Source organism: Syngnathoides biaculeatus, chromosome 22 (assembly GCF_019802595.1).
Source record: "Syngnathoides biaculeatus isolate LvHL_M chromosome 22, ASM1980259v1, whole genome shotgun sequence".
Lineage (NCBI taxonomy): Eukaryota > Metazoa > Chordata > Actinopteri > Syngnathiformes > Syngnathidae > Syngnathoides > Syngnathoides biaculeatus.
In genome coordinates this window covers 10330742-10354452 of record NC_084661.1, presented here as the reverse complement: position 1 = coordinate 10354452, position 23711 = coordinate 10330742, and the positions used below count along the sequence as shown (strand labels likewise).

Below are 23711 nucleotides of genomic sequence, written 5' to 3'. Positions count from 1 at the left end.
CACTTGTCCCTACTGTACTATCGCCACTGAGTTTCTATACTGCATTTAGGGAATGTCAGATTTACTGTTGGCTTTAACGCTCAGTGTATGATCATTTTTGCGGCTTCTGTTGGTAGTCGAATTCAGAGGGCTCTATCATAACTGCCCCATGAACCAATAATCAATTGATCAAAAAATGTGTAGTCAAACGATGCCCACTACTTGATCTCATGGGGCACTCTCTCCCCTTGCCCCTAATGATACAAAGTCCTTATTTTTTCATTTATTTTTTTGTTCTCCATTGCAGCTACGCCTCCGATGTGACTTCCGGCCTCAGCGACGGCTACGAGGGCACGACAGAGAAGAGCGAGAAAACTCTTGCTCGACGAACCGCTGCCAAGCTTTTCAGGCGGCGGGTACGCTCCAGGCTGCGCATCACCGGGGTACGACGACATTCTAAACTTTACTTATTATTGGACTCTTAGCGCTTGAGCCTCACTGCCGGTCATGTGTTTTCGCCTCGCAACTCGCCTGCAGCTGTCCGACAAGGTGGACCGGGTGGTGGAGTGTCAGCTGCAGACGCACAACGACAAGATGGTGACGTTCAAGTTCGACCTGGATGGAGACAACCCGGATGACATCGCCACCGTCATGGTGGGTGACAGCCACCGACACTACAAACCTCCCTTTATTCTAAATCTAGATTTATTCATGGTGGGATACATAGGATCCTACACACTTAAAGGTCCACTGTCATGAAATGCGTGACTTTTAGTATGTTATTGATGAAAAAACAGCAGCTGGTATGGACCCATCCGTTTTTTTCACCACAAAACATGATTTTGACGTATATGGCTGTTCGTAACTCCCGCCATGAAAATCCGCTCGAGGGATTTGTTTTCGAGAAGAAGCAGGAAGTGACGTACAGGGCAGAAGCGCAAATCAAGCCGTCTCGTATGTTTAGACTAGTTTTACCTGCTGCAAGGTTGCTCGATTTTCCTTCGTGTTAGCCAAAATACCAGCTTGTTGTATTGCCGGATATTGCTCGAACATTCGGGAGGATGGATTCGCTCTTCATAATTTTCTAAAATATCTGGTTAGTGGTGAAAAAGGACAAGAGCTTCGTGTGTTCCAAATGACAGGTAGGTATGTATACAACTACCAAAAAACATAATAGCTGGGGGGGTCGTAATCCGTAAATCAGGGGTGGTAAATGTGTCGATGGTCCACCCCGGCTGAAGTCGTGATCGGTGGACGTGGCCGGGGTGGCCCGACACGGCGCCAGGACCCGGTGGCTCATCTCCTTCGTGGAGGTGGATCGGATGGGGAGGCGGTTTGGCCGAGGCGTCGTCGTTGCCTACGGGCGGCGTTGTTTATCACCGCCGTGGAGGTGGATCAGAAGGGGATGCGGTTTGGCCGTGATCCGCATATCATCTAAATATGGCTCGAAACGATAGGGTAATATTGCCCCCGTCACTTCACTTGGTTGTGAGATTTTCTCTTCTTCGAAACGAGTTTCCGTGTCAGAAGGGGCGTGTTCGTCTCCAATAGTCGGTGGCACGGCGTGTTTTCAATGGCGAATGTCCCAGTGTGACGGACAGAAGATGCAGTCAATATGGCGACCAGTTGGATGTCGAATGAGACTTCTGCAACTTTGCGCATGGATGACGCGCTCTCCGCTCATATTTATTTTTTCATATAGACATTGAAGTGAGTAATGTTATATGTATTTTTCATTACAATATCTATTTTAGAATGTTTATTGGCATGACACTTGGGCTTTAATAATACACTCTAGACCACACAATGGTATTTCAGGATCATTTTAAAAGAAAATTATCCCAAACACATCCCACACTGCGGGGTAATTGCTCAGGATAATCCTGAAAGAAAATATCTCTTAAAGAACACCGCACCACAGGATAATCGCTCTTTGAGGAAAATAAATCTTAACACACAGCCTCATCTTTAAAGAAAATCACTCTTAACGCACCACAGGATAATCGCCCAGAGTCGTCTTGAAATTAAACTCACTCATCACACCGCAGGACAATAGCTCAATCTAATCAGTAATGAAAATACTCTTAAACACAGTCCAAGCCATGGAATAATCACCCATGATCATCTTTCAAGAACCTCCCTTCTTATCAGGTCCTTTATATCTTTGCTCTATTATGTCTATGGGACTGATTGATTTGTCCTCCACAAAATGAGTGCCTGTTGATGGCATCTTGGCTCGGCAATATCGAAGCGGAATGAAGGCGCGCTGACAGGAACTCGATCACCACATCTGACGTGCAACCGCAACTCCCCGCAACAGTCTCATGATTGTGCGGCACAGTGCCGTTACTCACGCGGGAGGTGTTTTTCCCGGGAAGGAGCAATGAACGATGATGAGGAGGACAAGGATGTCATCGCATTTGATGGATGCATACACAAATAGAACGTCCTGTCCACTTCGCAGTCACAGTACATTTACTTACACGCCGCACTTACTGATCCATTTGTATGTACTCTAAATACAAATTATGTACTTTTGAAAGAAGAAGGTGGACTTTGGCGATACATGTAAACACATTAGTGCAACTAAAATGGTTCCAAAATAAGGTTTGGTTGGGAAATGGATGAAAAAAATGGCCAACTGCCAAACCAATGTGCATGTCATTTCGATGAGAAGAAAATCAAATTCCAAGTTTTATTCTTCAACGTTAACAATCTTTTGTCTTTTTCCACAGAGTCCACATCCAGAATGCCGATATTTGCTGTACTTGTGGAAATTCATTTTTTTTTTTCTCCAGGTGCACAATGAGTTTATCCTGCCGTCGGAGAAGGAGGGCTTCATCTACCGCATGGGCGACATCATCAAGCGGGCAGAGGTGCTCATGGCCAAAGAGCAACCAGTGCACCCCAGCGAGCAACGCCCCCCACAGCCCGCCTTCCACAACACAACCAACCCACTGTCTTCCTCCCAGGTCAGCCGCAGCGTGGACTCAGGAACGCTACGCGTAACGTAAATTTGACGGTTCTTTTTCGTACATTTCCTGCAAGAAAATCTGAACCAAACGAGGTGAAATTGAGAAAGTAATGTTGTGACAGCATCAAAAGCTTGCACGTGCATGGGCGCATTACATTTATGAGCGTGCGCTGTGGCTGAGGTCAGCTTCTATTCAGAGACTTTTGGGAAGATAGTTCCAAATAAGAGGTGGGCAAACTCACGAGACCTCAGGATGCAAATAGACACAGACTACAAAGAGTTCCTGTGTGGTTCAACATTAAAAAAAACAAAAAACACATAACTTCTTCTTTCTGAGATTCCGTACAGTTGCTAATCAACTGAGAAACATACATATTTACGTAGATATTTCCACCGAAAATAAAATGTCCAGTCCTTGAGCTGTCAACTAAATGTGGTGGAGGCGTGCGTCCCAATGATTTTAGGAACTAACTTGTCTGAGGCTTTATGCCCCTGGTAGAGTCACCCATTGCAAACAAGTGCTGGGTGAGGGATGAGACAAAATACGGCTCAGAAATCTCCCATAATGCATAAAAAAAATAATTTCCTTTGCCGTCTCTCTGGAGGCTGGACTTGAAGGTAAGCACCTGGTTACCGGGCATGTCCCCGTGGGGTCCGGCCAGGCACAGTCCAAACGGGTATGATGAGTCCAGGTTCCCATGGGTCACCACTTGTGGAAGTAGCCATATGGGTTATGTGCGGTGCAGGGACCTTGGTGATCCGATCCCCGGCTACAGAAGCTGACTCTAGGGATGTGGAACATCACCTCTCCGGCGGTGAAGGATCCCAAGCTGGTGTATGAGGTCAAGATGTTCTGACTCGAGATAGTCGGACTCTCCTCGACACACACCTTGGAGTTGGTAGCAGTCCTCTCGACCAGGGCTCTTCCACTCTGGAGTTGCCCAAGATGAGAGGCACCGAGCAGGTCTGGGTATACTTATTGCCCTCGACACACTTCCTGTACATTGGGGTTCTCCCCGGTGGACAAGATGGTATCTCTCGAGCGTGATCCCCAACTCTCACTGGAGCGGTTTGCACCCAAGAGTGGAGCGGCTAGGCTGAAAATCAGCGCCTCCAAAATCAGAGACCAGTCGGAAAAAGTTGGAATGCCCGCTCCAGGTCGGGAGTGAATTCCCGGCCCCACGAGCTGACCTCGGATAAACACAAAACAGTGGATTGATGGTTGGATGGATAAAGTTTTTGGTATCTAGAAAACTTGTTGTCGGACAAAATTGCTTGTAGTGCGTGCCCTATTCGATGCTAATTGTTGAATAATTTTTACTTGACTTTAAGGGATTTCATAGTTTCTTGGGTAATCTGTAATGCATATTTGTTTTTACTTATACCGAGCATATATAGATGCAAAATAATGAGGAAACCCCCATATCCACTCCACCACTCAAATGTGTATACAGCAACTAGTGGTTTATCGAGTGAAGAAACAGCCATACTGTATTTCCTGTACTTTTAGGGAGTGCATGCATCTCCTAGTGGCTAATTGTTGAAGAAACATCCATAATTACTGTCCATGTAGGAAGTGCATACAAATACTATTTAGTCAAGGACTGTGTACTGTACTTGTCAGAGTACCTACTGGTACTACTGAAAGGGTAAATTCAGTGGTTTGCATCCACAATGTATCCAATAGGTCATGTAATATGTGCTCTATCTTGACAATGTGATATTAAATCTTCTCTCATTTAATAGTGTTTTGAGAAGATTTTAAGAATTACAAATTATCAGGGGCGCTGCCATTTTTGCAAGTCACGTGAACTATGTGGACGTATGTGATGTGTTACGTGTGATTGATCAGGAAGACGGAGGAATACTTCCAAACAGATTTGAACCTATGGCTGTAAATAATGCCGATCAACCGATACTGCTATTTCTTCATCAGATGAGGATAAATCCGGAAAATCAGCGCTACTATTAAATGAGAGAGGATTTAACATCACATTGTCAAGATAGAGTACATATTGCATGACCTATTGGATACATTGTTAATTCAAACCACTGGATTTACCCTTTAATCAAGAAACATCAATAATCACCATGGAGTACATCATCCTCATCCGTAAAGAAACGGCCATATTTACGGTGCTTGTAGTGAGTGCACAAAGCCATTGATTAATCAAAAAAGATCCACATCTATTAAACATGAAAGACACTCATCAGTTAAGGTACATCCGTATTTACTGTGCATGTAGGGAGTGCATACAGCAACCGAGAAGTGGTTAATAATGTTACGCTGTTACGTTTTTTTTCACAGCCGGATCTGCACAGTCACAGCCTCCCACTATCGCACTTCTCCTCTTCCCTACCTGGTAAGTCAGCTAATCATGATGTCTGTATTACATCCATGTTGATGATGTCACCGTGTTTCAATCAAATTTGTGTGTGTGTGTGTGTACCTCAAGACTTTGCTGTGGCTAACTCGTGCGCGGAAGGATGTGGTCCGTGCCCATGTGCCAACGGCGACGTCGTTACTCCAGAAGTGGTTTTACCCGGGCGACCGCTTGCCCGTTCGCAGTCGTTCCACAACGCGCCAGGTAAATCTCTCGTCTCCTTTGCCGCCTCAGGGCAACTGCCAAACTGCCCGCAGATGGCGCCGATGACCGTGAAAAAAAAATTGTACAACAAAAAAGGGAAAGGGAGAAAGGCTGTGATATTTATAAATATTGTATATCAGCATATGTATGCATTGTTTTTATATTTTTCAATAATTGAAATGTTTAACACATCAGACTCACAGTTCTGAGGATCCTGGCCCCACACGTGCGGCGTTTGCATGTTCTCCCTGTGCCTTTGTGGGTTTTCTCCGGGCACTCCGCTTTCCTCCCACATCCCCCCAAGCGTGCGGTCTCGGTTAATTAAAGACTCGAAACTGCTCGTAGGCGTGAATGCGAGTGCGTATGGTTGTTTGCGTTCCCAGCGCTTCCATGCGGTGTGCTGTTCAAATGACGACTTATTGTATTTTCAAGTCTCAAATGAGTTCCAGAAGTGCAGATGGGACATATTTACGCTAAGATCACAGCCACGATGTTGACAGGGGCGTAATTACACGCGGAACAATGCGTCTTTGTCCAGTGAATGAGAGATTTACGCCCCACACGAAAGCCAAGGAAAGACTGTGTGTCATCCCTTGTCCGTGTGGATTGATTGCACATGTTTGTCTTCCAGGGTCTCCTCTTGCTTACCAGCACACCGCCTCCCTCCTGCCCCATTATCACGTGCCCTACATGGGCAACTTCTCGTTCCAGTACGCCGCCTCGCCGACCTCCCCCAAACCGGGGCCCGCGGCGGTGGGGGGCCTCCATCCACCTCTCTCCCGTGTGTCCAGCAGTCCCACCTTTCCATCAGTTCCTTCCCCGGTACCCCCGGGCTCCCCAAACCTCCTGAAAGAAAACGACAGCCCACCCGGGCCTTTGCCCAACCACCAGCATCCGGGCATGTGGCCCCAGCACAGCCAGCCCCTATTCTCACTGGCCAACGTCATTTCTATGGCCATGAGCATGGCACAGTCGTTCATCCCTCCAGCCCAACAGGGGATGCCCTCCTACGGGGGCTTCCACCCTCAGTCGGCATTCCCGTACCCCTCTCATTACCCGACCCCCACAGTGGAGGTGCCATACCCCATAAACGTCTACCCCAGCCCGGAGACCACTCCGCCGACTGACGGATTCCCTCAAGGTTGTCAGGACAGCCGTCCCGTTACCCCACCACAAACTCCACTGGAGCAGGCCGAACCCCCCACTCTCCCAGGCCACCTTCTTGAGGGCATCGGACAGTTCCCGGGGCAAGACCCTGCCCTATCCCAGGTGGCCAGTTCGACTTCGTCGTTGGATCTGTCACCCTCGACAACGGACAGCCCGGAGAGCACCGTGAGTCTCGATTAGCTGCATTAGCATCTCACGCTGATGGCGACCAGTCACTTATATCTTTACTTGAGATTTTTATTTTCACCAGTGCAGTAATTGCACAAAAATAGATTCTCCGGAAAGGCCAAATTTGTCTGTTATTGACATATAACAATTGTAATGTTAGACATTACATATCATGATAGTGAAGTGCACATTGCACCTTTTTCCACAAACCCTGGTATGCAAAAAATAAACCATTTTCCATACAACTATGTATTATACCCTTTATGGACTGATGAATGTGTATTATACACAGGTGTTTCTTTAGTTTCGGGCCACTGCCCCACGTTGTCTCTCGCTGACTGTCAAATGTGGATTTTCTTCAGTAATTGCACAAAAATAGATTCTTGAAAATTGTAATTCTTTCAACAACAAAAGCAAGCTCATGAATATTTGTTTGTTCTTCCTTTCTAGTTATCATCCATCAGCACGCTATCTGAACTGAACACCACGAGCCTGACGGGCCAAAAAACGTCACCATTGAGCTCCTCGGGTAAGAAATTGTTCAAATCTTTGCTGTTTGAACTATAAAATGACACGTTTGTTTTCAGGGCAAACACAAAAAGCACATGTGCTTGTTTATGCGCACACAGTGCCCATTTTTACCGTGTTTCCCCTCTAAATACATGCCGCTTTGTCCTTTTGACGTGTTTTCTCCTCCTCGCTCACACCATCGCCTATTGACCCAAGAGCCATTGCGTAAGCTCTAGCGCGGCAGCTAATGTTCCATCCCGTGTGGATGTCGGTGCCATGGCAGCCCCTGCTCACCGGCGGCGACCAATCGACGCCCAGACACACTCGTTTACAGCTACCCACCCCCCCCCCCACACACACACACCACCACACCTGTCTGTGTTTATATACTCCAAACAGACTCCTTCTGTTTGCGTGTGCCCAATTTACATCCTCACCATGCTTTACTGCTCCGACGACATCTCGTGTGCAAACTGAGGCACTGTGTACTTCATTTCATACAATGGATAAACAGAAGCGTACCAATAATGATAACCATTTTCCATGCTTTTCTTGTTTAAAAACTATAAACACGGGGAATGCTTTTAAGCTTAATAAGACAAAGCATTAAAGAATCAGATGGATTTTAGTTGCGTTCATCTTGTTCCTTGGGTACTATAGCTTTCGTGCTACCAGAAATTTAAATAAACAATATAATGATTTTTTTCTGTGTCTGTATGTTATCATTTAATTGGACACTCTAAATTGCCACTAGGTGTGATTCTGAGTGCGGCTGTTTGTCTCCATGTGCCCTGCGATTGGCTGGCAACCAGTTCAGGGTGTACCCCCCCTCCTGCCCATTGACAGCTGGGATAGGCCCCAGCACTCCCTTGTGAGGATAAGCAGCAAAGAAAATGGATGGATGGATGTTATCATGGTGTTACGGTAGATCAGTTGGTAAAGTGTTGGTCTGACAGTTTTTAGGACCTGGGTTCGATCCCGACCCCGCCTGTGTGGAGTTTGCATGTTCTCCCCGTGCCTGTGTGGGTTTTCTCCGGGGGCACTCCGGTTTCCTCCCACACCCCAAAAACACTCTAAATTGCCACTAGGTGTGATTGTGAGTGTGGCTCTTTGTCTCCATGTGCCCTGCGATTGGCTGGCGCCCAGTTCAGGGTGTCCCCCGCCTTACTGGGTGTCCCCCGCGACCCTCGTGAAGATAAGCGGCAAAGAAAATGGATGGATGAATGTATGTTATCATCCCGCGACTGTAGTGAGGATAAGCGGTAGAAAACTGATAGATAGAGGAACTGTATGTTATCTTATGGCAAATGATGTGAAAGTCATCTGCTTGATTTGAGGATTCGTGATTAGCTTATCAGTCAATCGTCAGGAAGTGATTGATTGGTTCCTGATAATCATTCGCGTTGCCAATCACATAAAGACCCCGCCCAGGTGTTCTTACTCGTGGATGATGAGGAGCAGTAAACCAGAAAAGGAGCCAAAATATGAAGATGTTTTCCTTTTGCCTGACAGGAACTCCGTCTACTCCCGTGACGGTGGGGCGTTTTCAGGTGTCGCCCAGCGCCGAGGTGCCAGGTGTCTCCTCGCTGCCGCAAGGGGGCGCGATCACCACCCAGGAGGGGCAGGGCAAGTCGGGTGCCGGTCTGGGTGTCTCCTTTGCCAAGAGGAAGGAAGAAGAGGAGGAGCGGCCCAGGGCGAGGAGACGCGGCCGGAGGCGGGCGCACAGCCTGAGCCTGATGGGCACGTCCGCGGACAGCGGGCTTTCGGTGACGGCCCCAGAGACGGAAGGCCGTCTGTGGGATGGCGCGGTCGGGGGCCCGCAATCCGGTAACGCAGTTAACCACCTGTGGACCATGACCTCCAGCCACAACTCCTCCTACCTGAGCAGCGACGACTCGGACAGCGACGATGACGAAGACATGTTGGACGAGCTCCAGGAGCTCCGAGAGAAGTGAGTGACTGTTTCACAATGTTAGGAACACTCGCCAGGACCCCCGCCAAGGCCAAATTGGTTTGTTACCGACATGTAACAATTGTAATGTGTTAGACATGACATATCATGATAGTTAAGTGCACCTTGCACCTTTTTTCACAACCCCTGTTTCACAAAAAATAAATGATTTTCCATATACCTATGTATTGTACTCTTTATGGACTGATGAATGTGTATTATACACGAGAAATTCGGGTGTTTCTTTTGTTTTGGGCCACTGCCCCACTTTGTCTCATACCTCGCAGATTTTCTTCCCCCAATGAGCACCTTTATCAGATCTTCACTAAAATATCACGATTTGAAAACAAAACTACGAGCTGCTTTTTTATTTTAGCTTCAGGGCACTGCCCCTCTTGCCCCCAATGCACCTGGACCGGCCTGCACGTTTGTCCAAATGTGCAGCGACTACCATTTGAGCTGAAAGTTGAGCGTTTTGTCCCTGTGGTTGCAGACATCTGTCGGAGGTTCAGGAACTGCAAGCGGCTCAGAAGCGGGAAATGGAGGATCTGTACGAAAAGATGGGCAAGGTCCCGCCTCCTGGCATTGTTTCCCCGGCCGCCATGTTCTCCAGCCGCCAACGGCGCCTGTCCAAAGGCGCGGGGGGGTTTCCGCCATCGCGTCGGAACAGCCTCCAGCGATTGGACATTTTACCCATCCAAGGTGGCTTAACGTCAAAGCGGATTGCTACGATAGGCCTAACAGCCACTATGCAGAATACCTACCGTAATGTCCGGCCTATAAGCCGCGACTTTTTTCACACACTCAACTCTGCGGTTTATGCAGTGATGCGGCTAGTTTGTGCATTTTTTTCTAACGGCCGCAAGGGGACACTCGAGCGGAAAAGGTAAATGTGAGACCGGTGTAATATATGTGCCGAGGAAGTGATTTTTACCCGTCCGTCCCTGTTAGCATGTCTCAGTGATTTTTACCGGTATGTTTTTTTTTTTTTTTTTAACCAGCCCTGTTAGCGCGGCCCTCGTGTTAGCGTTAAACTCTCTGTTTACCATCTTTCTCTGTAAATATCTCGTGTTTCAATGTGGGTTTCAATGTGGGCACTTGCGACTTTTACACAGCTGCGGTGTATGTATGAACCAAATGGTATTTCCTTTCCAAATGTACTGGGTGAGGCTTATAACCAGGTGCACTCTGTAGGCCGGGAATTACGGTACTTTCTTGACTAATCTGTTTTATCAGAACGGATTAATACCATTTCCATTAATTTCAGTGGGGAAAGATGATTTGCGCTTGTGGTTACCCTTACTCACCTTTAAACCTTTTGAATTTTCAGCTTCGATGTTGCACTGAGTATCCTTTTGGTGACATTTGAACCTTTTCGCAGGTATTATCAGAAGAAACTCTCTGGGAGGAAGCAGCAGCAGCTCCCAGGACAAACACAGCAAAGGCGTCACTTTTGCTCCAGACATGAGTAGAATGGTGAGAGTCGCTGCGTTCGTGCGCGTCCTCTTCCTGTTCGGTTGCCTTTTGACCTCACTCGCATCTTCATCCTAGTAAGAAAACTCCGAGCGAGCTAACACTAAGCATCTGGACTACCTCATCCGATGTCGTCACGAAGAAGGAAGCGGATGGCGGGAAGTGACATTCAAATGATGCTCCACCCCCGTCAACCCCAACAGGTTGTTTCCGTTATGACGTTGTGGAATAACAATGTCAATCTTGAGTGAAGAACGACATGAGTCGATTCCACGTTTCCACAGGCGTCCATTTGCATTGTACAGAAAACCATGTTGTTGTTGTTTTTTCTCTTTCCCTGTATTGTTTTGACGCCAGCCATCTTGTGCCAGGCAGAGATAAGAGAAACTGCAAGATGGCTGAAGACAAACAGTTGCAATGCGCAGACCTCCGCCAAGGAGCAAAAGACCACAATTTGGGATGCATGTCTTTGTCGCATGGTAGTTCGCTCTCGATCGACGATAAAAAAATGCAACAACAAAACATTTTTTTTTGGTTTCCACGTTATAGAAACATGCGTGTTAGGTTCATTGAAGACAAAAATAAACATAGGTTGTTAATGCCTGTCTAAAAGTGCGCTTGGCTGGCAACCACTCCATATCAGACTACTCTTGCAGGTGGTGCCAAGGCATGATAAAAGTTGGCCTATCGCACAAAGCAACATACTTTTCTTCTTGTCTGTTAACTTTTCGTCTTGCGATTATTTTTATTTTCAAGCCACATCAAAATTTAAGGCATGGAACGGTGGGTTGTTATATTTGCATTATTTTTCAAAAAATAATTGGGTCAGGCGACATGATGGGTGAGCTGGAAAGTGTTGACCTCTCAGTGCTGAGGACCCGGGGTCGATCCCGTGTGTGGTGTTTGCCTGCGTGGGTTTTCTTTGGTCACTCTGATTTCCTCCCACATCCCAAAAATGCAACATTAATCGGACACAAAATTGCCCCTTGGTGTGATTGTGAGTGCGGGTGTTTTGTCTCTGTGCCCTGCGATTGGCTGGCGACCAGCTCAGGGTGTCCCCCGCCTCCTGCCCGTTGACAGCTGCGACAGGCTCCAGCACTGCCAAAACCGTTGTTAGGATAAGCGGGTCATTGCCCCAAGTGCAACAGGACTGTAACAGCAAAACCTTGACACTTGTCATTACTAAAATGTCAATCTATTAGTGGTCACAAGCACGACTTTAGTAAATAATTCACTTTCTTAAAATCTAAATTTAGCAATACCCCCCCCCCCCCCTCCTAGGATTCTTTCTCAAAATGTCATCGATATGCTATTCCCCTTTCCACCTTTTTACTAAGAATGTCTTCACTGATTGGCTGGGGTGGAATCACATGCTTCTGCATCCCGACCATAATACTCAATATAGCTGCTCCATAGCGAAGAGAAATTAAAAAAAGTGTATGTGGAAAAATCTTAATTTTTGTGTGCATTTAATGTTCATGCTCCTTGGTGGAGGTAATCGAGTCAGTATAAGATGCAAATACAAATCATTTCTAATATGTATTACTACTTCTGGCTTCTCCTGTTTGGATGTGTGTACACAGTAGAGTGCATTTGTAGACTGTTTACACAATTACTTGTGCAACCCCCCAAAAAATTACATATAAACATTAGTTTATTAGGATGGATCAATCAAGCACCTCATGCACTTTAGCGTTTTCATTTAACATTTGTCGGTCACACGGTATTCATTTATAAAACTAAACAAAGGAGAATGTCCAACCTGCCAATGTGCCTTAAAAAAAACATTCACACTGGACATTGGAAAAAAAAAAGGTATCAAATAATATATTCAGAGATATATAAAATAAAATGTATAATGTGCAATGTAGAATAAGTGTTTCCAATAAGCTGCTGCCATCTGTGCCTTTTCCCCTCTATTGTACTTAAGGTCTTATTTTATATTTGTCATCTACAATGGATTTCCCAGCTCAATAAATATATGTTTTAAAATTAACCCAGAGTTTTTTTTTTAAACAAAAACAATCAATTTTATTATGCTTAACACTTTATCAATATAAATGCAGTTGATTTACAACCATTTTGTGTTATAGCGACTGTCAATTTGCATTGTCTGCGATGGAAGGTCACTTCAGATCTTGAGCAAAATGGCTGCCGAAGCGCACAGAATTATTTAAGTCCCTGCCAAAGATGGAGTCCAGAGCTGTCTTCTGTCTTTGAGATGAGCACAGAATGCTTGGTAGCCGTCCTAACGGAGGGCCTGGACGCCTCAGTTGGCGCCCGTCTTCGGTGCCCGAGCACGCTTGGCCTCCTCGTCCATCTCGTCCATGATGCGCTCCTGGGAGACCGAGTAAAATGTGTAGCCATCTAGACGTGGGCGCGAGCTGTTAAGGGAAGTATTATGTACATAAAAAGCCATGTAACATCACTGTATATATAAAATAGCAAAAATTCAGATGATAAAAAATTGGATACTATAGCATATGTAAATACATTACACAAGCTGTATAAAATAAAACGCCATTAGAGAGACATTTTTGTCCCTATCATGAGAGCCAAAGTAGTGGACAAACAAAAATATCCATGTGTAAAAATAAACATTTTGTTAAATTAATAGAAACACCCCGATACAGGTTTAAGATTTCAATAGATAGATTGGTGGTAACGGCTGCAATAATAAAATATAAAAATATTCACAAAAATACAAAAAAATATTAAATATTTAGAAAATTGAAACGTATTAAATCTATTACACGTATATATGCATACTATTATTATAGGGTTAGGCTAACCTTATACAGTATTTATACAAGCATGTGCACTTAGGTAATATTTTATATATGTAAAACTATATACAGTACATTATTACAACCAAAAACCTACTGATTCAATAATAACTGCCTTAATTTGCTTTTACAACATATTTGGTAACTTTTAGGGAGAAAAATAAAATTAAAAAAACATTTTATTTAACCCTTTTTAGTGGGGAACTCAAGAACTCGTTCGGATTTTTTTCCTTCCTCGTTGTTTGCTGTTTAATAAATGTCACGATTGGATTAACCAGACAAAAATATTTGCCATACTTTGTTAGCCGTGAGTTCACCTTGCTTTGGTTAGCATTTAGCATTAGCCAAAGGATACAGATGCCCAGCACAAGGGCTCCAATGGCGAACCCGGTAAGCACGTTTCGCGTCCGCAGCTTCTGCGTCTTCTTCTTCCACTGCTCCAGTTCGACCTGCCTGATGAAGTGCAGCTGCTCCGGGGACAGGTCCTCCTTGCTCGGGTTTATCCTGGTCGCGAACGGGACGTCAGACTGTTTCGGCGCCTTGTCTGCCATTTTACTCCAGCGAGTCGGCTAACCCGGTTGTTTCGCAAGTTACCGCTGCAGAGTTGCAAAGCATCGACACGGTGGATGACACTATTAACCGCGCATCCAGGTTGTTGTCAGGTTTGCGTCACACTAATGCAGCCATTAAACAAGTCCGGCAAGAAACAAAGATCAAAATGTGTTACCACAAAATGGTTCCCCAGTGCGCCTTTAAACTTCCGACGACACGAACTCCAAGAAAACAGCGCCATCTTGTGCAAATGCGTTATAAGCAAAAGAAACCCGACTAATTGAAAATTTGGCCTGACATTTAATTGAGTGACTCCCAACATTTGAAAGAGAAGTTCCCGGCAACAAACAACGAAATTAACTTAAGTCTGCGTCACAAATGGCGATGGCGAGGCAAAGTCAGGCGAGTCCTCAAAGTTTCAAGTTTCGACGAGCCTCCTTCGAGATGCTGACGGACTGTCTAGCGAATCTCAACGAGAAAAACAAAGATAACCTCCGTAGTTTGTCCACCTCCAGCGGAATCTTCAAGGAGAAAATAATATTTGGTAAGTCAGAGGATGAGAACGCTAACGTCCAAAATGGCGTTTCCATGAATAGAGAAGTAGAAATTGACAACTACTTTGCCAAGCTATTTTACAACCTGGGTATTTTGTATGCCCAAAATGGACAACACCTCAAAATGTTAGCTTTTATACACTAATAAATGGTTCACACTTTACGTATAAGCCTTCACAACATTTGAACGTTATGACATTTTCAAACACGGGTATCAAAATCAAGGCCTACGGGGCGAGGTCCGGCCTGCCACATCATTTTATGAGGTCCGCAAAAGCAAATAATGTAAGTCTATTTCCACGATTCTCGCTTAAATATTTCAAATCGTCATATGTAATTAATCATGACATTGAAGTATCACTACCATGTTTTTGTTTCCAAACCCCTTTTCACAGTAACTTGAATTAACTAATAACAAAACCTGCAGTAGTTATCCACCAAGTTGTTGTCCTATATGTAACAGACTGATGAGGCGATTAAACATATTTATCAAACACTTTCATTTAAATGCTATCCATTGATATATAACTCACATTTCTGAAAGAATAAGAACGGCAAATCACAATCAAATCTCCACTTTGAAAAAAAAAAAAAGGCCAATGTCAAGGGAATGAAATCTGGGAACCCTAAAAGAGACACACTAATAGACACACCCATTTTAAATATGACTTATGGTTGCACTAGTACATATTTGCTGTTCTCCATTCCTGTATGTTGAATTAGCGCTCTGCTAATAAGTAGCTCGTGAATGGCAGCGGAATAATCAATAACACTGACAGTTAATGGCTGGCGTTTTAGTCCATCAGCTGCTTCCGTATGTATGCAATATTCCTTCTTGTTGTATATCCGCTGCTTTTGCTGACACTCTTGTTTCCGCAGAATACACTCTGCAGATATGTCAAGAGCTCAGACTGGACCCGCCCACTGCGTACCACGCTGTCGAATTGCTTCAAAAGTAAGAAAGGGTGTCCATTTTTACTGCGGGTATCAATATTGGGCCAGTACCGGCTTTATTTGAAGGTACTGAGCAATGTTCCCTCTAATTTTTGACGTGTCTGTGCAAACACACGAAGGCCGTGAGCACTCCTTTTGACCTCTGTGAGCAACATCAGACGTACGCACTGTGGTCAGTCAATGTCATTCATTGAAGTTCCATAACTCATTAAAAGGTTCAGATTACATTCCCACCAGAACATTTTTAAAGGGGAAATCCAGTGGTTTGCATTAAAATTGTATCCAATAGGTCATGTAATATGTACTCTATTTTGACAACGTGATGTTAAATCCTCTCTCATTTAATAGTGTTTTGAGAAGATTTTTATCGACAATTACGAATTTTCAGGGGCGCTGCCATTTTCACGAGTCACATGATCTACGTGGGCGTATGTGACGTGAACCGTGCCGTTCCAAACGCTGGATTACATGGGACGCCATTATGCTCAGGGCTGATTTCTCGGATTTATCCTCATCTGATGAAGAAATAGCAGTATCAGTTGATCGGAAAGGCGGAAGAATACTACCGCGGATGGTTCTTCCGACGGGAATGACCCGTAGTCTGACGAACGAGCTCCGGCGGCGGCCACGAGCCGACGTTCCAGGCGGCAGAGGTCCGTTAGCCCGGGACGCCGAAGCTAGGCTCAAGGCCTCCGCTGCCACTCAAGGCGGGGCATGAACCCGCCGCGAGCCGAGCTTCAATGTTCGGGGAGGAAGCAGGCGGCGGCACTCCACGAGCCGAGCTTCGAGGCGGCAGACGCCGTTAGCCCTGGATGCCGTAGCCAGGCTAAAGACCTCCGCCACCACCGGAGCTCGGCTAAATCTGAAATCTCGGCTCGCGTACCGTTGCCGGAGCTCTCTCGTCAGACTCCGTGTCATACCCGTCCGAAGAATCATTCGCGGCTGCCGGCCCGGCGCTCCTGGGAGCCTTTGTTTACGCACTTAAAATCTCATCCAGTTTCACCACATTTTTTTCTATTATTCACATACCCCGCTGTTTGTGATTATGAGTGTACCCCTTTAAAATGGAGGGTGGCGGTGTCAGGTAAACTAAGAAGTAGAGTGTGTGGCCCGGTGTGGCCGAGCAGAAGCTTTTTGTGAGAGGCGTGTTTAAAAAAAAAAAAAAAAAAGACATCAGGCTGGAGTTCACTGCGCTGGAGCTGTTTTCCTCTCTGCTGAGTGTGCGACAAGTGCGCAAATGCGCAGTTGCGCAGCTTAGAGGGAACAATGGTACTGAGTCCCGATACCAGCCGTCTACACTTATGGCAAAAACAAATCTGATATCAATCAAGTCCTCCTTGCCAGTAGTTGGCAGTAGCCTCTGGTAGTTTGACATGTTGTTGAATCATCATGTTTGTCAGAAAGAAAGTTGTTTGTTCACAATAATGTATCAAAAGTATAGCGTTCCTACTCAGTTTCAGTGATGGTCAATAGTGACAACTCATACTGGTCTGAAACGAAGTAGTAATGAAGATACCGAGTTAGTTCCAATGATCGGGGTTGATGGGGTTTGTTTTTGTATCTCAGGTTCATGGTCAAGCACATCACGAACTTGCTGACACCTGCAGGCGCGAGCAGGGTTGAGACAAGTGCCCGCGAGGACGCCGCGTTCGAGCAGCTGCAAGGGAAGTTCGTCTTGATCGTATTTTCCTGCGTGCAGCTGGCGAGCAAGTTGTCGCTCCACAGCCAAGTCAGACAGGAAGTGACTTAGCACCTTGATCACACCCCCGAAAGGTATCTAACTTGATTCTTTTTTTTTTTTTTTTTTTCAGATTATTGACATCAACATGGGCGTGCGCTTCCTGCGCTCGGTCGGCCTGGATTTCTCCAAGCAGGCCGTGCTGGAATCGGAACTGATGGTCCTAAAGGGCCTCGAGTTCCGACTGGACCCTCCCAACCCGCTCACCTACGTGGAAATCCTTCTGGAGGTGCTTGGTAGGTCTGGACAATATGTCTTGAGAAGAGAATCTGAGTCTTTTTCAAAAATTATTCAATTTCCCATTTGAATAATTTCACTCTCATTGGTACGGGGGTTTACTTCCCCATATTTGGCCCCCGTGGATAAGTGACCGAACAGGAAATTGCCAGGTGCCGTTTCCTGTTGGGTTTGAAGTCAAGTATAGGCTGCCGTGTGAAAAACTCTTACACTCCGATGAATTGCTCCAGCCTTAGTGCTCAGTAAGAAACCTCGTTTTTGTCCCAGATCTGAACTTGACCCACATCCGCAGGCCACAACGAGCCGAGCGCCCCCGTGGAGCGCCTGCACCACCTTTGCTGCCACTTGCTCCAGTTTGTCAGCCTGCAGCGCCGCACTCTCTACAACGCCCTGCTGGCTGTCACCACGGAGAGCCGCAATCCCACCGCAGAGCAGAGGTACGGTAGCGCCTCGTCTTTTTTCGAATGTTCTACGGATTGCCCGGATCAGGCTTGTTATGTAACCGTGCATCCATCCATCCATCCATTTTCTGAGCCGTCTATCCTCACAAAGGTCGAAGATAGCTGGGATAGGCTCCAGCACTCCTGCGAGCCTTGTAATGTCATCATTCTTCTTGAGGATAAGTGGCAAAGCAAATGGATGGATGGATGGATTGTGTAGACCAGGGGTGTAAAACTCATTTTTAGGGCCACATTGTTGTTCCGGTGTCCCTCAGAGGGCCATTATGACTGTGAAACAAAAGTATTTAGTCATCTCATCATATTTACATCATCAATTTATGAACTTACTTTCAACTATACTACGTTTGGGAACACAAAAATGCTTGTAATATCTCAACTTTATCATTTATCATATATGACAATTTTAAATTTTGGTGCAGATTTTTACTAGAATGATGGGGATTGACACTCTTAATTTGGCTTCGTGGGCCACATCAAATCACGTGGCGGGCCAGATCCGGCCCCCGGGCCTTGAGTTTGACACCAGCGGTGTAGAGCATCAGAACGGTGAGGAAGACGCAAAGCCACCTTTGTCTGACTCCGTCCATCCATCCGTTTTCTCTGCCGCTTATCCTCACGAGGGTCGCAGGGAGTGCTGGAGTCTTTCCCAGCTGTCAACGGGCAGGAGGCGGGGTACACCCTGAACAGGTTCCCAGCCAATTGCAGGGCACATCGAGACAAACAGCCGCACTGACAATCACACCTATGGGCAATTTAGGGTGCCCAATTAACGTTGCATGTTTTGGAGATGTGGGAGGAAACCGGAGTGCCCGGAGGAAACCCACACAAGCACATGCAAACTCCACACAGGCGGGGCCAGGATTGAACCCGGGGCCTCAGAACTGTGAGGCCAACGCCTTAGTAGCGGAGCCAACATGCCTCCAAATTTGAATTAAACCCTTGCAGATTTGATTTGATTACTGTACATGATTGACTTGAGCTACAAACATTAAGACCACATGACTCCCTGTGAACGGCAGAGAGAAGTTCATGGCGGTAACGGAAGACTGCATGCTCCTGGGTGTGGGTGTCATCGCCGCCGCCGCCTTCATCCTCCACGTCAAAGACTGGGAGCAGGTGAAAGCAGGTCGCCTCTTTGAATCGGAGTCTTATTTGAGCGCCGCCGTGTCGCTCATCGGTTGACTTTGTGGCGCAGGTGGTGAAAGAACTGAGCCACATCACAGGAATTTCCACCACCAGCATCAGCGATTTCGCCCGCGTCACGCTCGTGCTCGTCGTCGAAACCCCCGCAAACGGCCAGTGATCTTTAATGGTCTCTTGTGTTCACTCGAGTCATTAAAATACATCTCTCCCGATGTGCATGTACATCTTCAGTGTGTGTGTGTGTGTGTGTGTGTGTTTTGTTGTATGCTAGCTATGTGCCTCGTCATTCATCAGTCCAGATGTCAGTTCGAAGCAGCAACAATGGTTCCAGTGCTTCATCGTCATCAGTCAGTCTCCTTTATGTATCAATCATTGGAGGGAACGGAAATGATTGGTCACTCTAGTTGACAATCATTAGACACTGCAGCATTGATTGGTCCCAACAGTGTCAAAACATCAAACAATCTCTTGCGACATGTCTTAATAATTGACATGTGGACTGACAAATGAAGTGTCAATTATGTAACCAACCAATCACCACAGCTGGATCCTATGACTGTCCAGTAAACTGACGAATGAAGAGTTGGTGACCTAATCAATCATATGCCAGCGTTTTGTTTAATGATTGACATGTAGACTAACCAAAAGCTAAGGGCTGAAACCAATCAGCTGCTGTTGTTATAAAGATTGACTTAATGATGTAAACTGACCAATGAGGAGTAAGGACTCTCCCAATGACTACCATTACAGTGAAAGTGATTGATCTATATTGTGACTGTAGCGCTTAAAGGTCAAGTGTCATCCCTATAAACATTCTAAAATAGGTATTGTAATGAGAAATACATATAACATTAATCACTTCAAAGTCTATACGAAAAAATAAATATGAGTGGAGAGCGCGTCATCCATGCGCAAAGTTGCGGAAGTCTCATTCGACATCCAAGTGGTCGCCATATTGGCTGCATCTTCTGTCTGTGACATAACGCTGGGACGTCCACCAGTGAAAACACGATGCGCCACATACTACGGGATACGAACACGCTCCTTCTGGCACGGAAGAAGAGAACATGAAGTGACCGAGGCAATATGACCCTATCGTTTCAAGCCATGTTTAGATGACGTGCGGATCACGGCCAAACCGCATGCGGCCTAACCTCCCCGCTTGATCCACCTCTGCGCCGCGTTGATAAAAGCAATGCCGCCCGCGAGCGACGACGACGCTAGCTAGGCGTAGCGCTCATCCTTTTCACCTGTGCAATCCATTTTTCACGACGGACCGGGTCTTTTGGTCTTTGGTCTTTTCAATTCGTCCTCCTCAGTGTTTGAGCAATATCCAGCAAGACAACGAGCCGGCATTTTGGCTAATACGAAGGAACAACGAGCTACCTTCCAGCTGGTAAAACTAGTATAAACAGACGAGACCGCTTGAGCGCGCTACTGCTCTGTACGTCACTTCCTGCTTCTTGTCGACACCAAATCCCTCGAGAGGATTTTCATGGCGGGAGTTACAAAAAGCCATACACGTCAAAATCATGTTTTGTGGTGAAAAAACAGATGGGTCCATACCGGCTTGATAACATACTAAAAATCATGCATTTCATGATAGTGGACCTTTCATGAAAAAAATTGTTACATGCAGCACCAGTGATTGGTTGGTTATGCCACATTCTCGTTACGACTTAGGGACAAGTCAGGGCTCAAGTTCCATATTTGATAAAGCCTGTACCGAATTTCAAATCTGATTCTCAGTCAAAATAAACGTTCCGCAGTCTCCCGAGTGACTCGAAGGGCTCGAGGTGGTCTCTCTCCGCTGTGGCGAATCATTGAAGTGGCAGCCCGCTCCCGCTCACGCTGCAGGTTAGTTTGAAGACAACACGGCGAACCTCGAGCGCCGTTAGTTCCGGCGCGGCGCCTGACTCAGACGCAGGTGGCTTGACTTTTCCCCGTCAGGAGGGAGAATCGTGTCAACGCACCTGCTCTACCGCCACCATTTGCGTATCAAAATCCAGTCCGATGATTTTGAAACCCACATTGTACTGAACCTGTTCATCAACCGCTCACATGTCACAATATGTGTAAAAAGGACTTAATCATACTAGTTTTTTGGCATTAAGGGGTTATTACATGGAAGAGAATCTCTGCAAACTATGCAATAAAAATACGCACCTTTTGTGTAAAGTTGACAAGTGATTAAGTGAAGGCTATGATAATTACACAGACAGCCCCTAAGCACCCATTTGTCACATTTTTGTCGACATGCCATCGTTTCCATGGCGACGTATGTCCGTATCTGACATGTTTGATCGCCGCGAACATTTAGCGTGATATTACACAGACAAACGTCCAAACGGAGTCACCTTTTGACGCGGGCCGACTTGCACGGAGAGCGGACAACCTCGCCCGTGGCAAGCGTTGCTATCCGTGCCGTTGCCGTACGTTGTCGCAATTACGTTATGTCAGAGTTATGTTTTTAATCAGGTGCTAAAACAGGCGCAGCTATTTCATTCAATCCTGTTGATTTACGTAATCGACAAAAGTTTAGACATTAACCACAGGAAAAGAGTTGATTTGTTTGGTCACCGTGGCGACCCGTGACCGCCTCCCGCATGAGCGATTTGGTTTCCGGGGGCCTCCTTCAAGTATTTCTCATTACTCTCTGCGGGGGGAGAAGGGCTTTTAAAAAAACAAATATGTCCTGTGTGAAGTTTTTCCGAACACACACTGTTATGGCTTCTGACTGAAGGTTTTTATTTCGCTAAATCGCATCCGAGTTGATCTGCGCGATGGATGTTACGAACTGGCGATTACAGGCTGTCTCAAAAGTTGACATAAACTTCCATTTTTAAAAATGGAAGAAATCAGAATTTGACAGTTTAGCCTTTGCGGTTTTTGTCAGCATATCGTTCCCTTACAGGAGCAGCATTTTTAAATGACACCTGGTTATGTTTTTTCTGTCCCCAACTGCCGGTCTGTGCCAGTTTTAGACACTTATAGGCGTCACATGGCTCCTTTTCAGTATAAATCGGGTCGCCCGTCTGAAGTCTATATGGGTAAAGCTTTATCACGCCCCCGAAGCATCTGCTAAATTAATCTTATATTGATGCTGAGTTGCCGTGCAGCCCTCCAGAGAGACTTTCCATAACTTGCACTTGTGCGCTCGTCAGGGACGGTGGCAGCGGCGGGCCTTCAGGTGCATGGTTTGCTAAGAACAGATCTTGTTTGGAGAAATTTGCCATGGATATCTTAAATTGAGTATTTGGCAATGATGGTTTTTGAGAATTTTTTTTAAAAAAAGAGGAGTGCAGTGAGGAAATACCTGGATTCACCGCTTTTAAAAACCAAAAACCAAGTTCGAAACCTTGATGTTCTGGTAGATTCCGGCCTGACCTTCAACAGTCGTGTTAAATCAACCACTAAAACCCATCTGAAGAACATAAGAGTGAAGGTTTGCCTTTGACAAGCAGACCAGGAGAAGCTCATCCCCTCCTTCATCTTAAGTGGACTTGACTATTGTAATAGTCTTCTGACTGGACTCCCCCAAAAGGAGCATGAAACGGCTGCAGCTCATTCAGAATGCTGCAGCTCGGGTTCTGACCAGAACAAAGAGCTGTTCAGAAAATGGATGGACAATAAATCACTTTGCAAATTAAACAGGAGTGAATAAAATTGACAAATGGATTGTTAATTTAAATAGAGTGTATTATCAAATTCAATATAGTACAAGTTTCATTTTTTCCTGAATTTTACTAACAGTTTTTTTTTATGATAAGTGAACACATTATTGGCTACAATCCACAGATACATTTCAATATGAGGAAAAAACAGAAATCAATGCAGCGAATATTGATAGAATGTTGCTGGTCGGGGGGGAGGGGGGGTGGAACAACTAATTAGAGCACAGGTGTCAAACTCAAGGCCCGGGGGCCGGATCTGGCCCGCCACATAATTTTATGTGGCCCACGAAGCCAAATCTAGAGTGTCAATTCCCATCATTCTAGTAAAAATTTGCACCAAAATTTAAAATGGTCATATATCATAAATGATAAAGTTGAGATGTTACAAGCATCTTTGTGTTACCAAACATGAATGTTTGAAAAACACATTACCCTTGATTTCTGCTTCCAAAACTAGTTCACAAATTGATGATGTAAATATGATGAGATGACTAAATATTTTTGTTCCACAGTCCTAACGGCTCTGTGAAGTGTGGCCCGCGAGAAAAATGAGTTTGACACCCCTGGGTTAGAGTGTTCGCCTCGCAGTCCTGAGGACCGGGGTTCAAATCCCGGCCCCGCCTGCGCGCAGTTTGCATGTTCTCCCCGCACCTGTGTGGGTTTAGTCCAGGGACCAGGATTGGCTCGAGCACTTCTGCGACCCTTCCGAGGATAAGCGGCGCTTTGAAAAAAGGAAGGATGGATCGATGGATGTTGCTGTCAGTCGTCAAAATAATCCATATAAATCTATTGTTTACCTTTG

The 23711-nt window shown here is 45.7% G+C and overlaps 3 protein-coding genes across 5 annotated transcripts in view; 2 read left to right on the top strand and 1 right to left on the bottom strand.

Moving 5' to 3' along the window:
- The window catches only part of wnk4a (WNK lysine deficient protein kinase 4a), a 38925-nt gene extending 26616 nt beyond the window's left edge, over window positions 1–12309 (top strand). Inside the window, exons 12-22 of one of the 2 annotated variants that reach the window (XM_061810644.1) lie at window positions 287–422; window positions 517–633; window positions 2778–2951; window positions 5262–5316; window positions 5410–5541; window positions 6173–6873; window positions 7327–7405; window positions 8899–9337; window positions 9831–10039; window positions 10719–10813; window positions 10893–12309. In XM_061810644.1, the coding sequence (XP_061666628.1) occupies window positions 287–422; window positions 517–633; window positions 2778–2951; window positions 5262–5316; window positions 5410–5541; window positions 6173–6873; window positions 7327–7405; window positions 8899–9337; window positions 9831–10039; window positions 10719–10813; window positions 10893–10976 (2221 nt within the window). In that variant the 3' untranslated portion in view covers window positions 10977–12309. Of the gene's footprint in view, window positions 1–286; window positions 423–516; window positions 634–2777; window positions 2952–5261; window positions 5317–5409; window positions 5542–6172; window positions 6874–7326; window positions 7406–8898; window positions 9338–9830; window positions 10040–10718; window positions 10814–10888 lie in introns of both variants that reach the window. The other variant, XM_061810645.1, reaches the window with a different exon arrangement.
- Window positions 12310–12446: 137 nt separating this feature from the next.
- On the bottom strand, window positions 12447–14288 carry LOC133495721 (cytochrome c oxidase assembly factor 3 homolog, mitochondrial). Its single transcript, XM_061810654.1, has 2 exons — window positions 13952–14288; window positions 12447–13177 (listed from the first exon to the last, which is right to left on the bottom strand). Exons 1-2 carry the CDS (start codon window positions 14145–14147, stop codon window positions 13080–13082), a joined length of 294 nt encoding a protein of 97 aa, XP_061666638.1. The 5' UTR covers window positions 14148–14288; the 3' UTR covers window positions 12447–13079.
- Window positions 14289–14352: 64 nt separating this feature from the next.
- Window positions 14353–21894, top strand: cntd1 (cyclin N-terminal domain containing 1). 2 transcript variants are annotated; one of them, XM_061810646.1, is made up of 7 exons: window positions 14353–14692; window positions 15582–15657; window positions 17223–17385; window positions 17468–17630; window positions 17899–18068; window positions 19112–19208; window positions 19288–21894. In XM_061810646.1, the coding sequence occupies exons 1-7, from the start codon at window positions 14527–14529 to the stop codon at window positions 19641–19643; spliced, it is 1191 nt and encodes a 396-aa protein (XP_061666630.1). In that variant the 5' UTR covers window positions 14353–14526; the 3' UTR covers window positions 19644–21894. The 2 variants fall into 2 exon arrangements, with proteins under 2 accessions (XP_061666630.1, XP_061666631.1); XM_061810647.1 differs by having other exon boundaries at window positions 14365–14692; window positions 17924–18068; window positions 19288–19465.
- Window positions 21895–23711: the final 1817 nt, after the last annotated feature.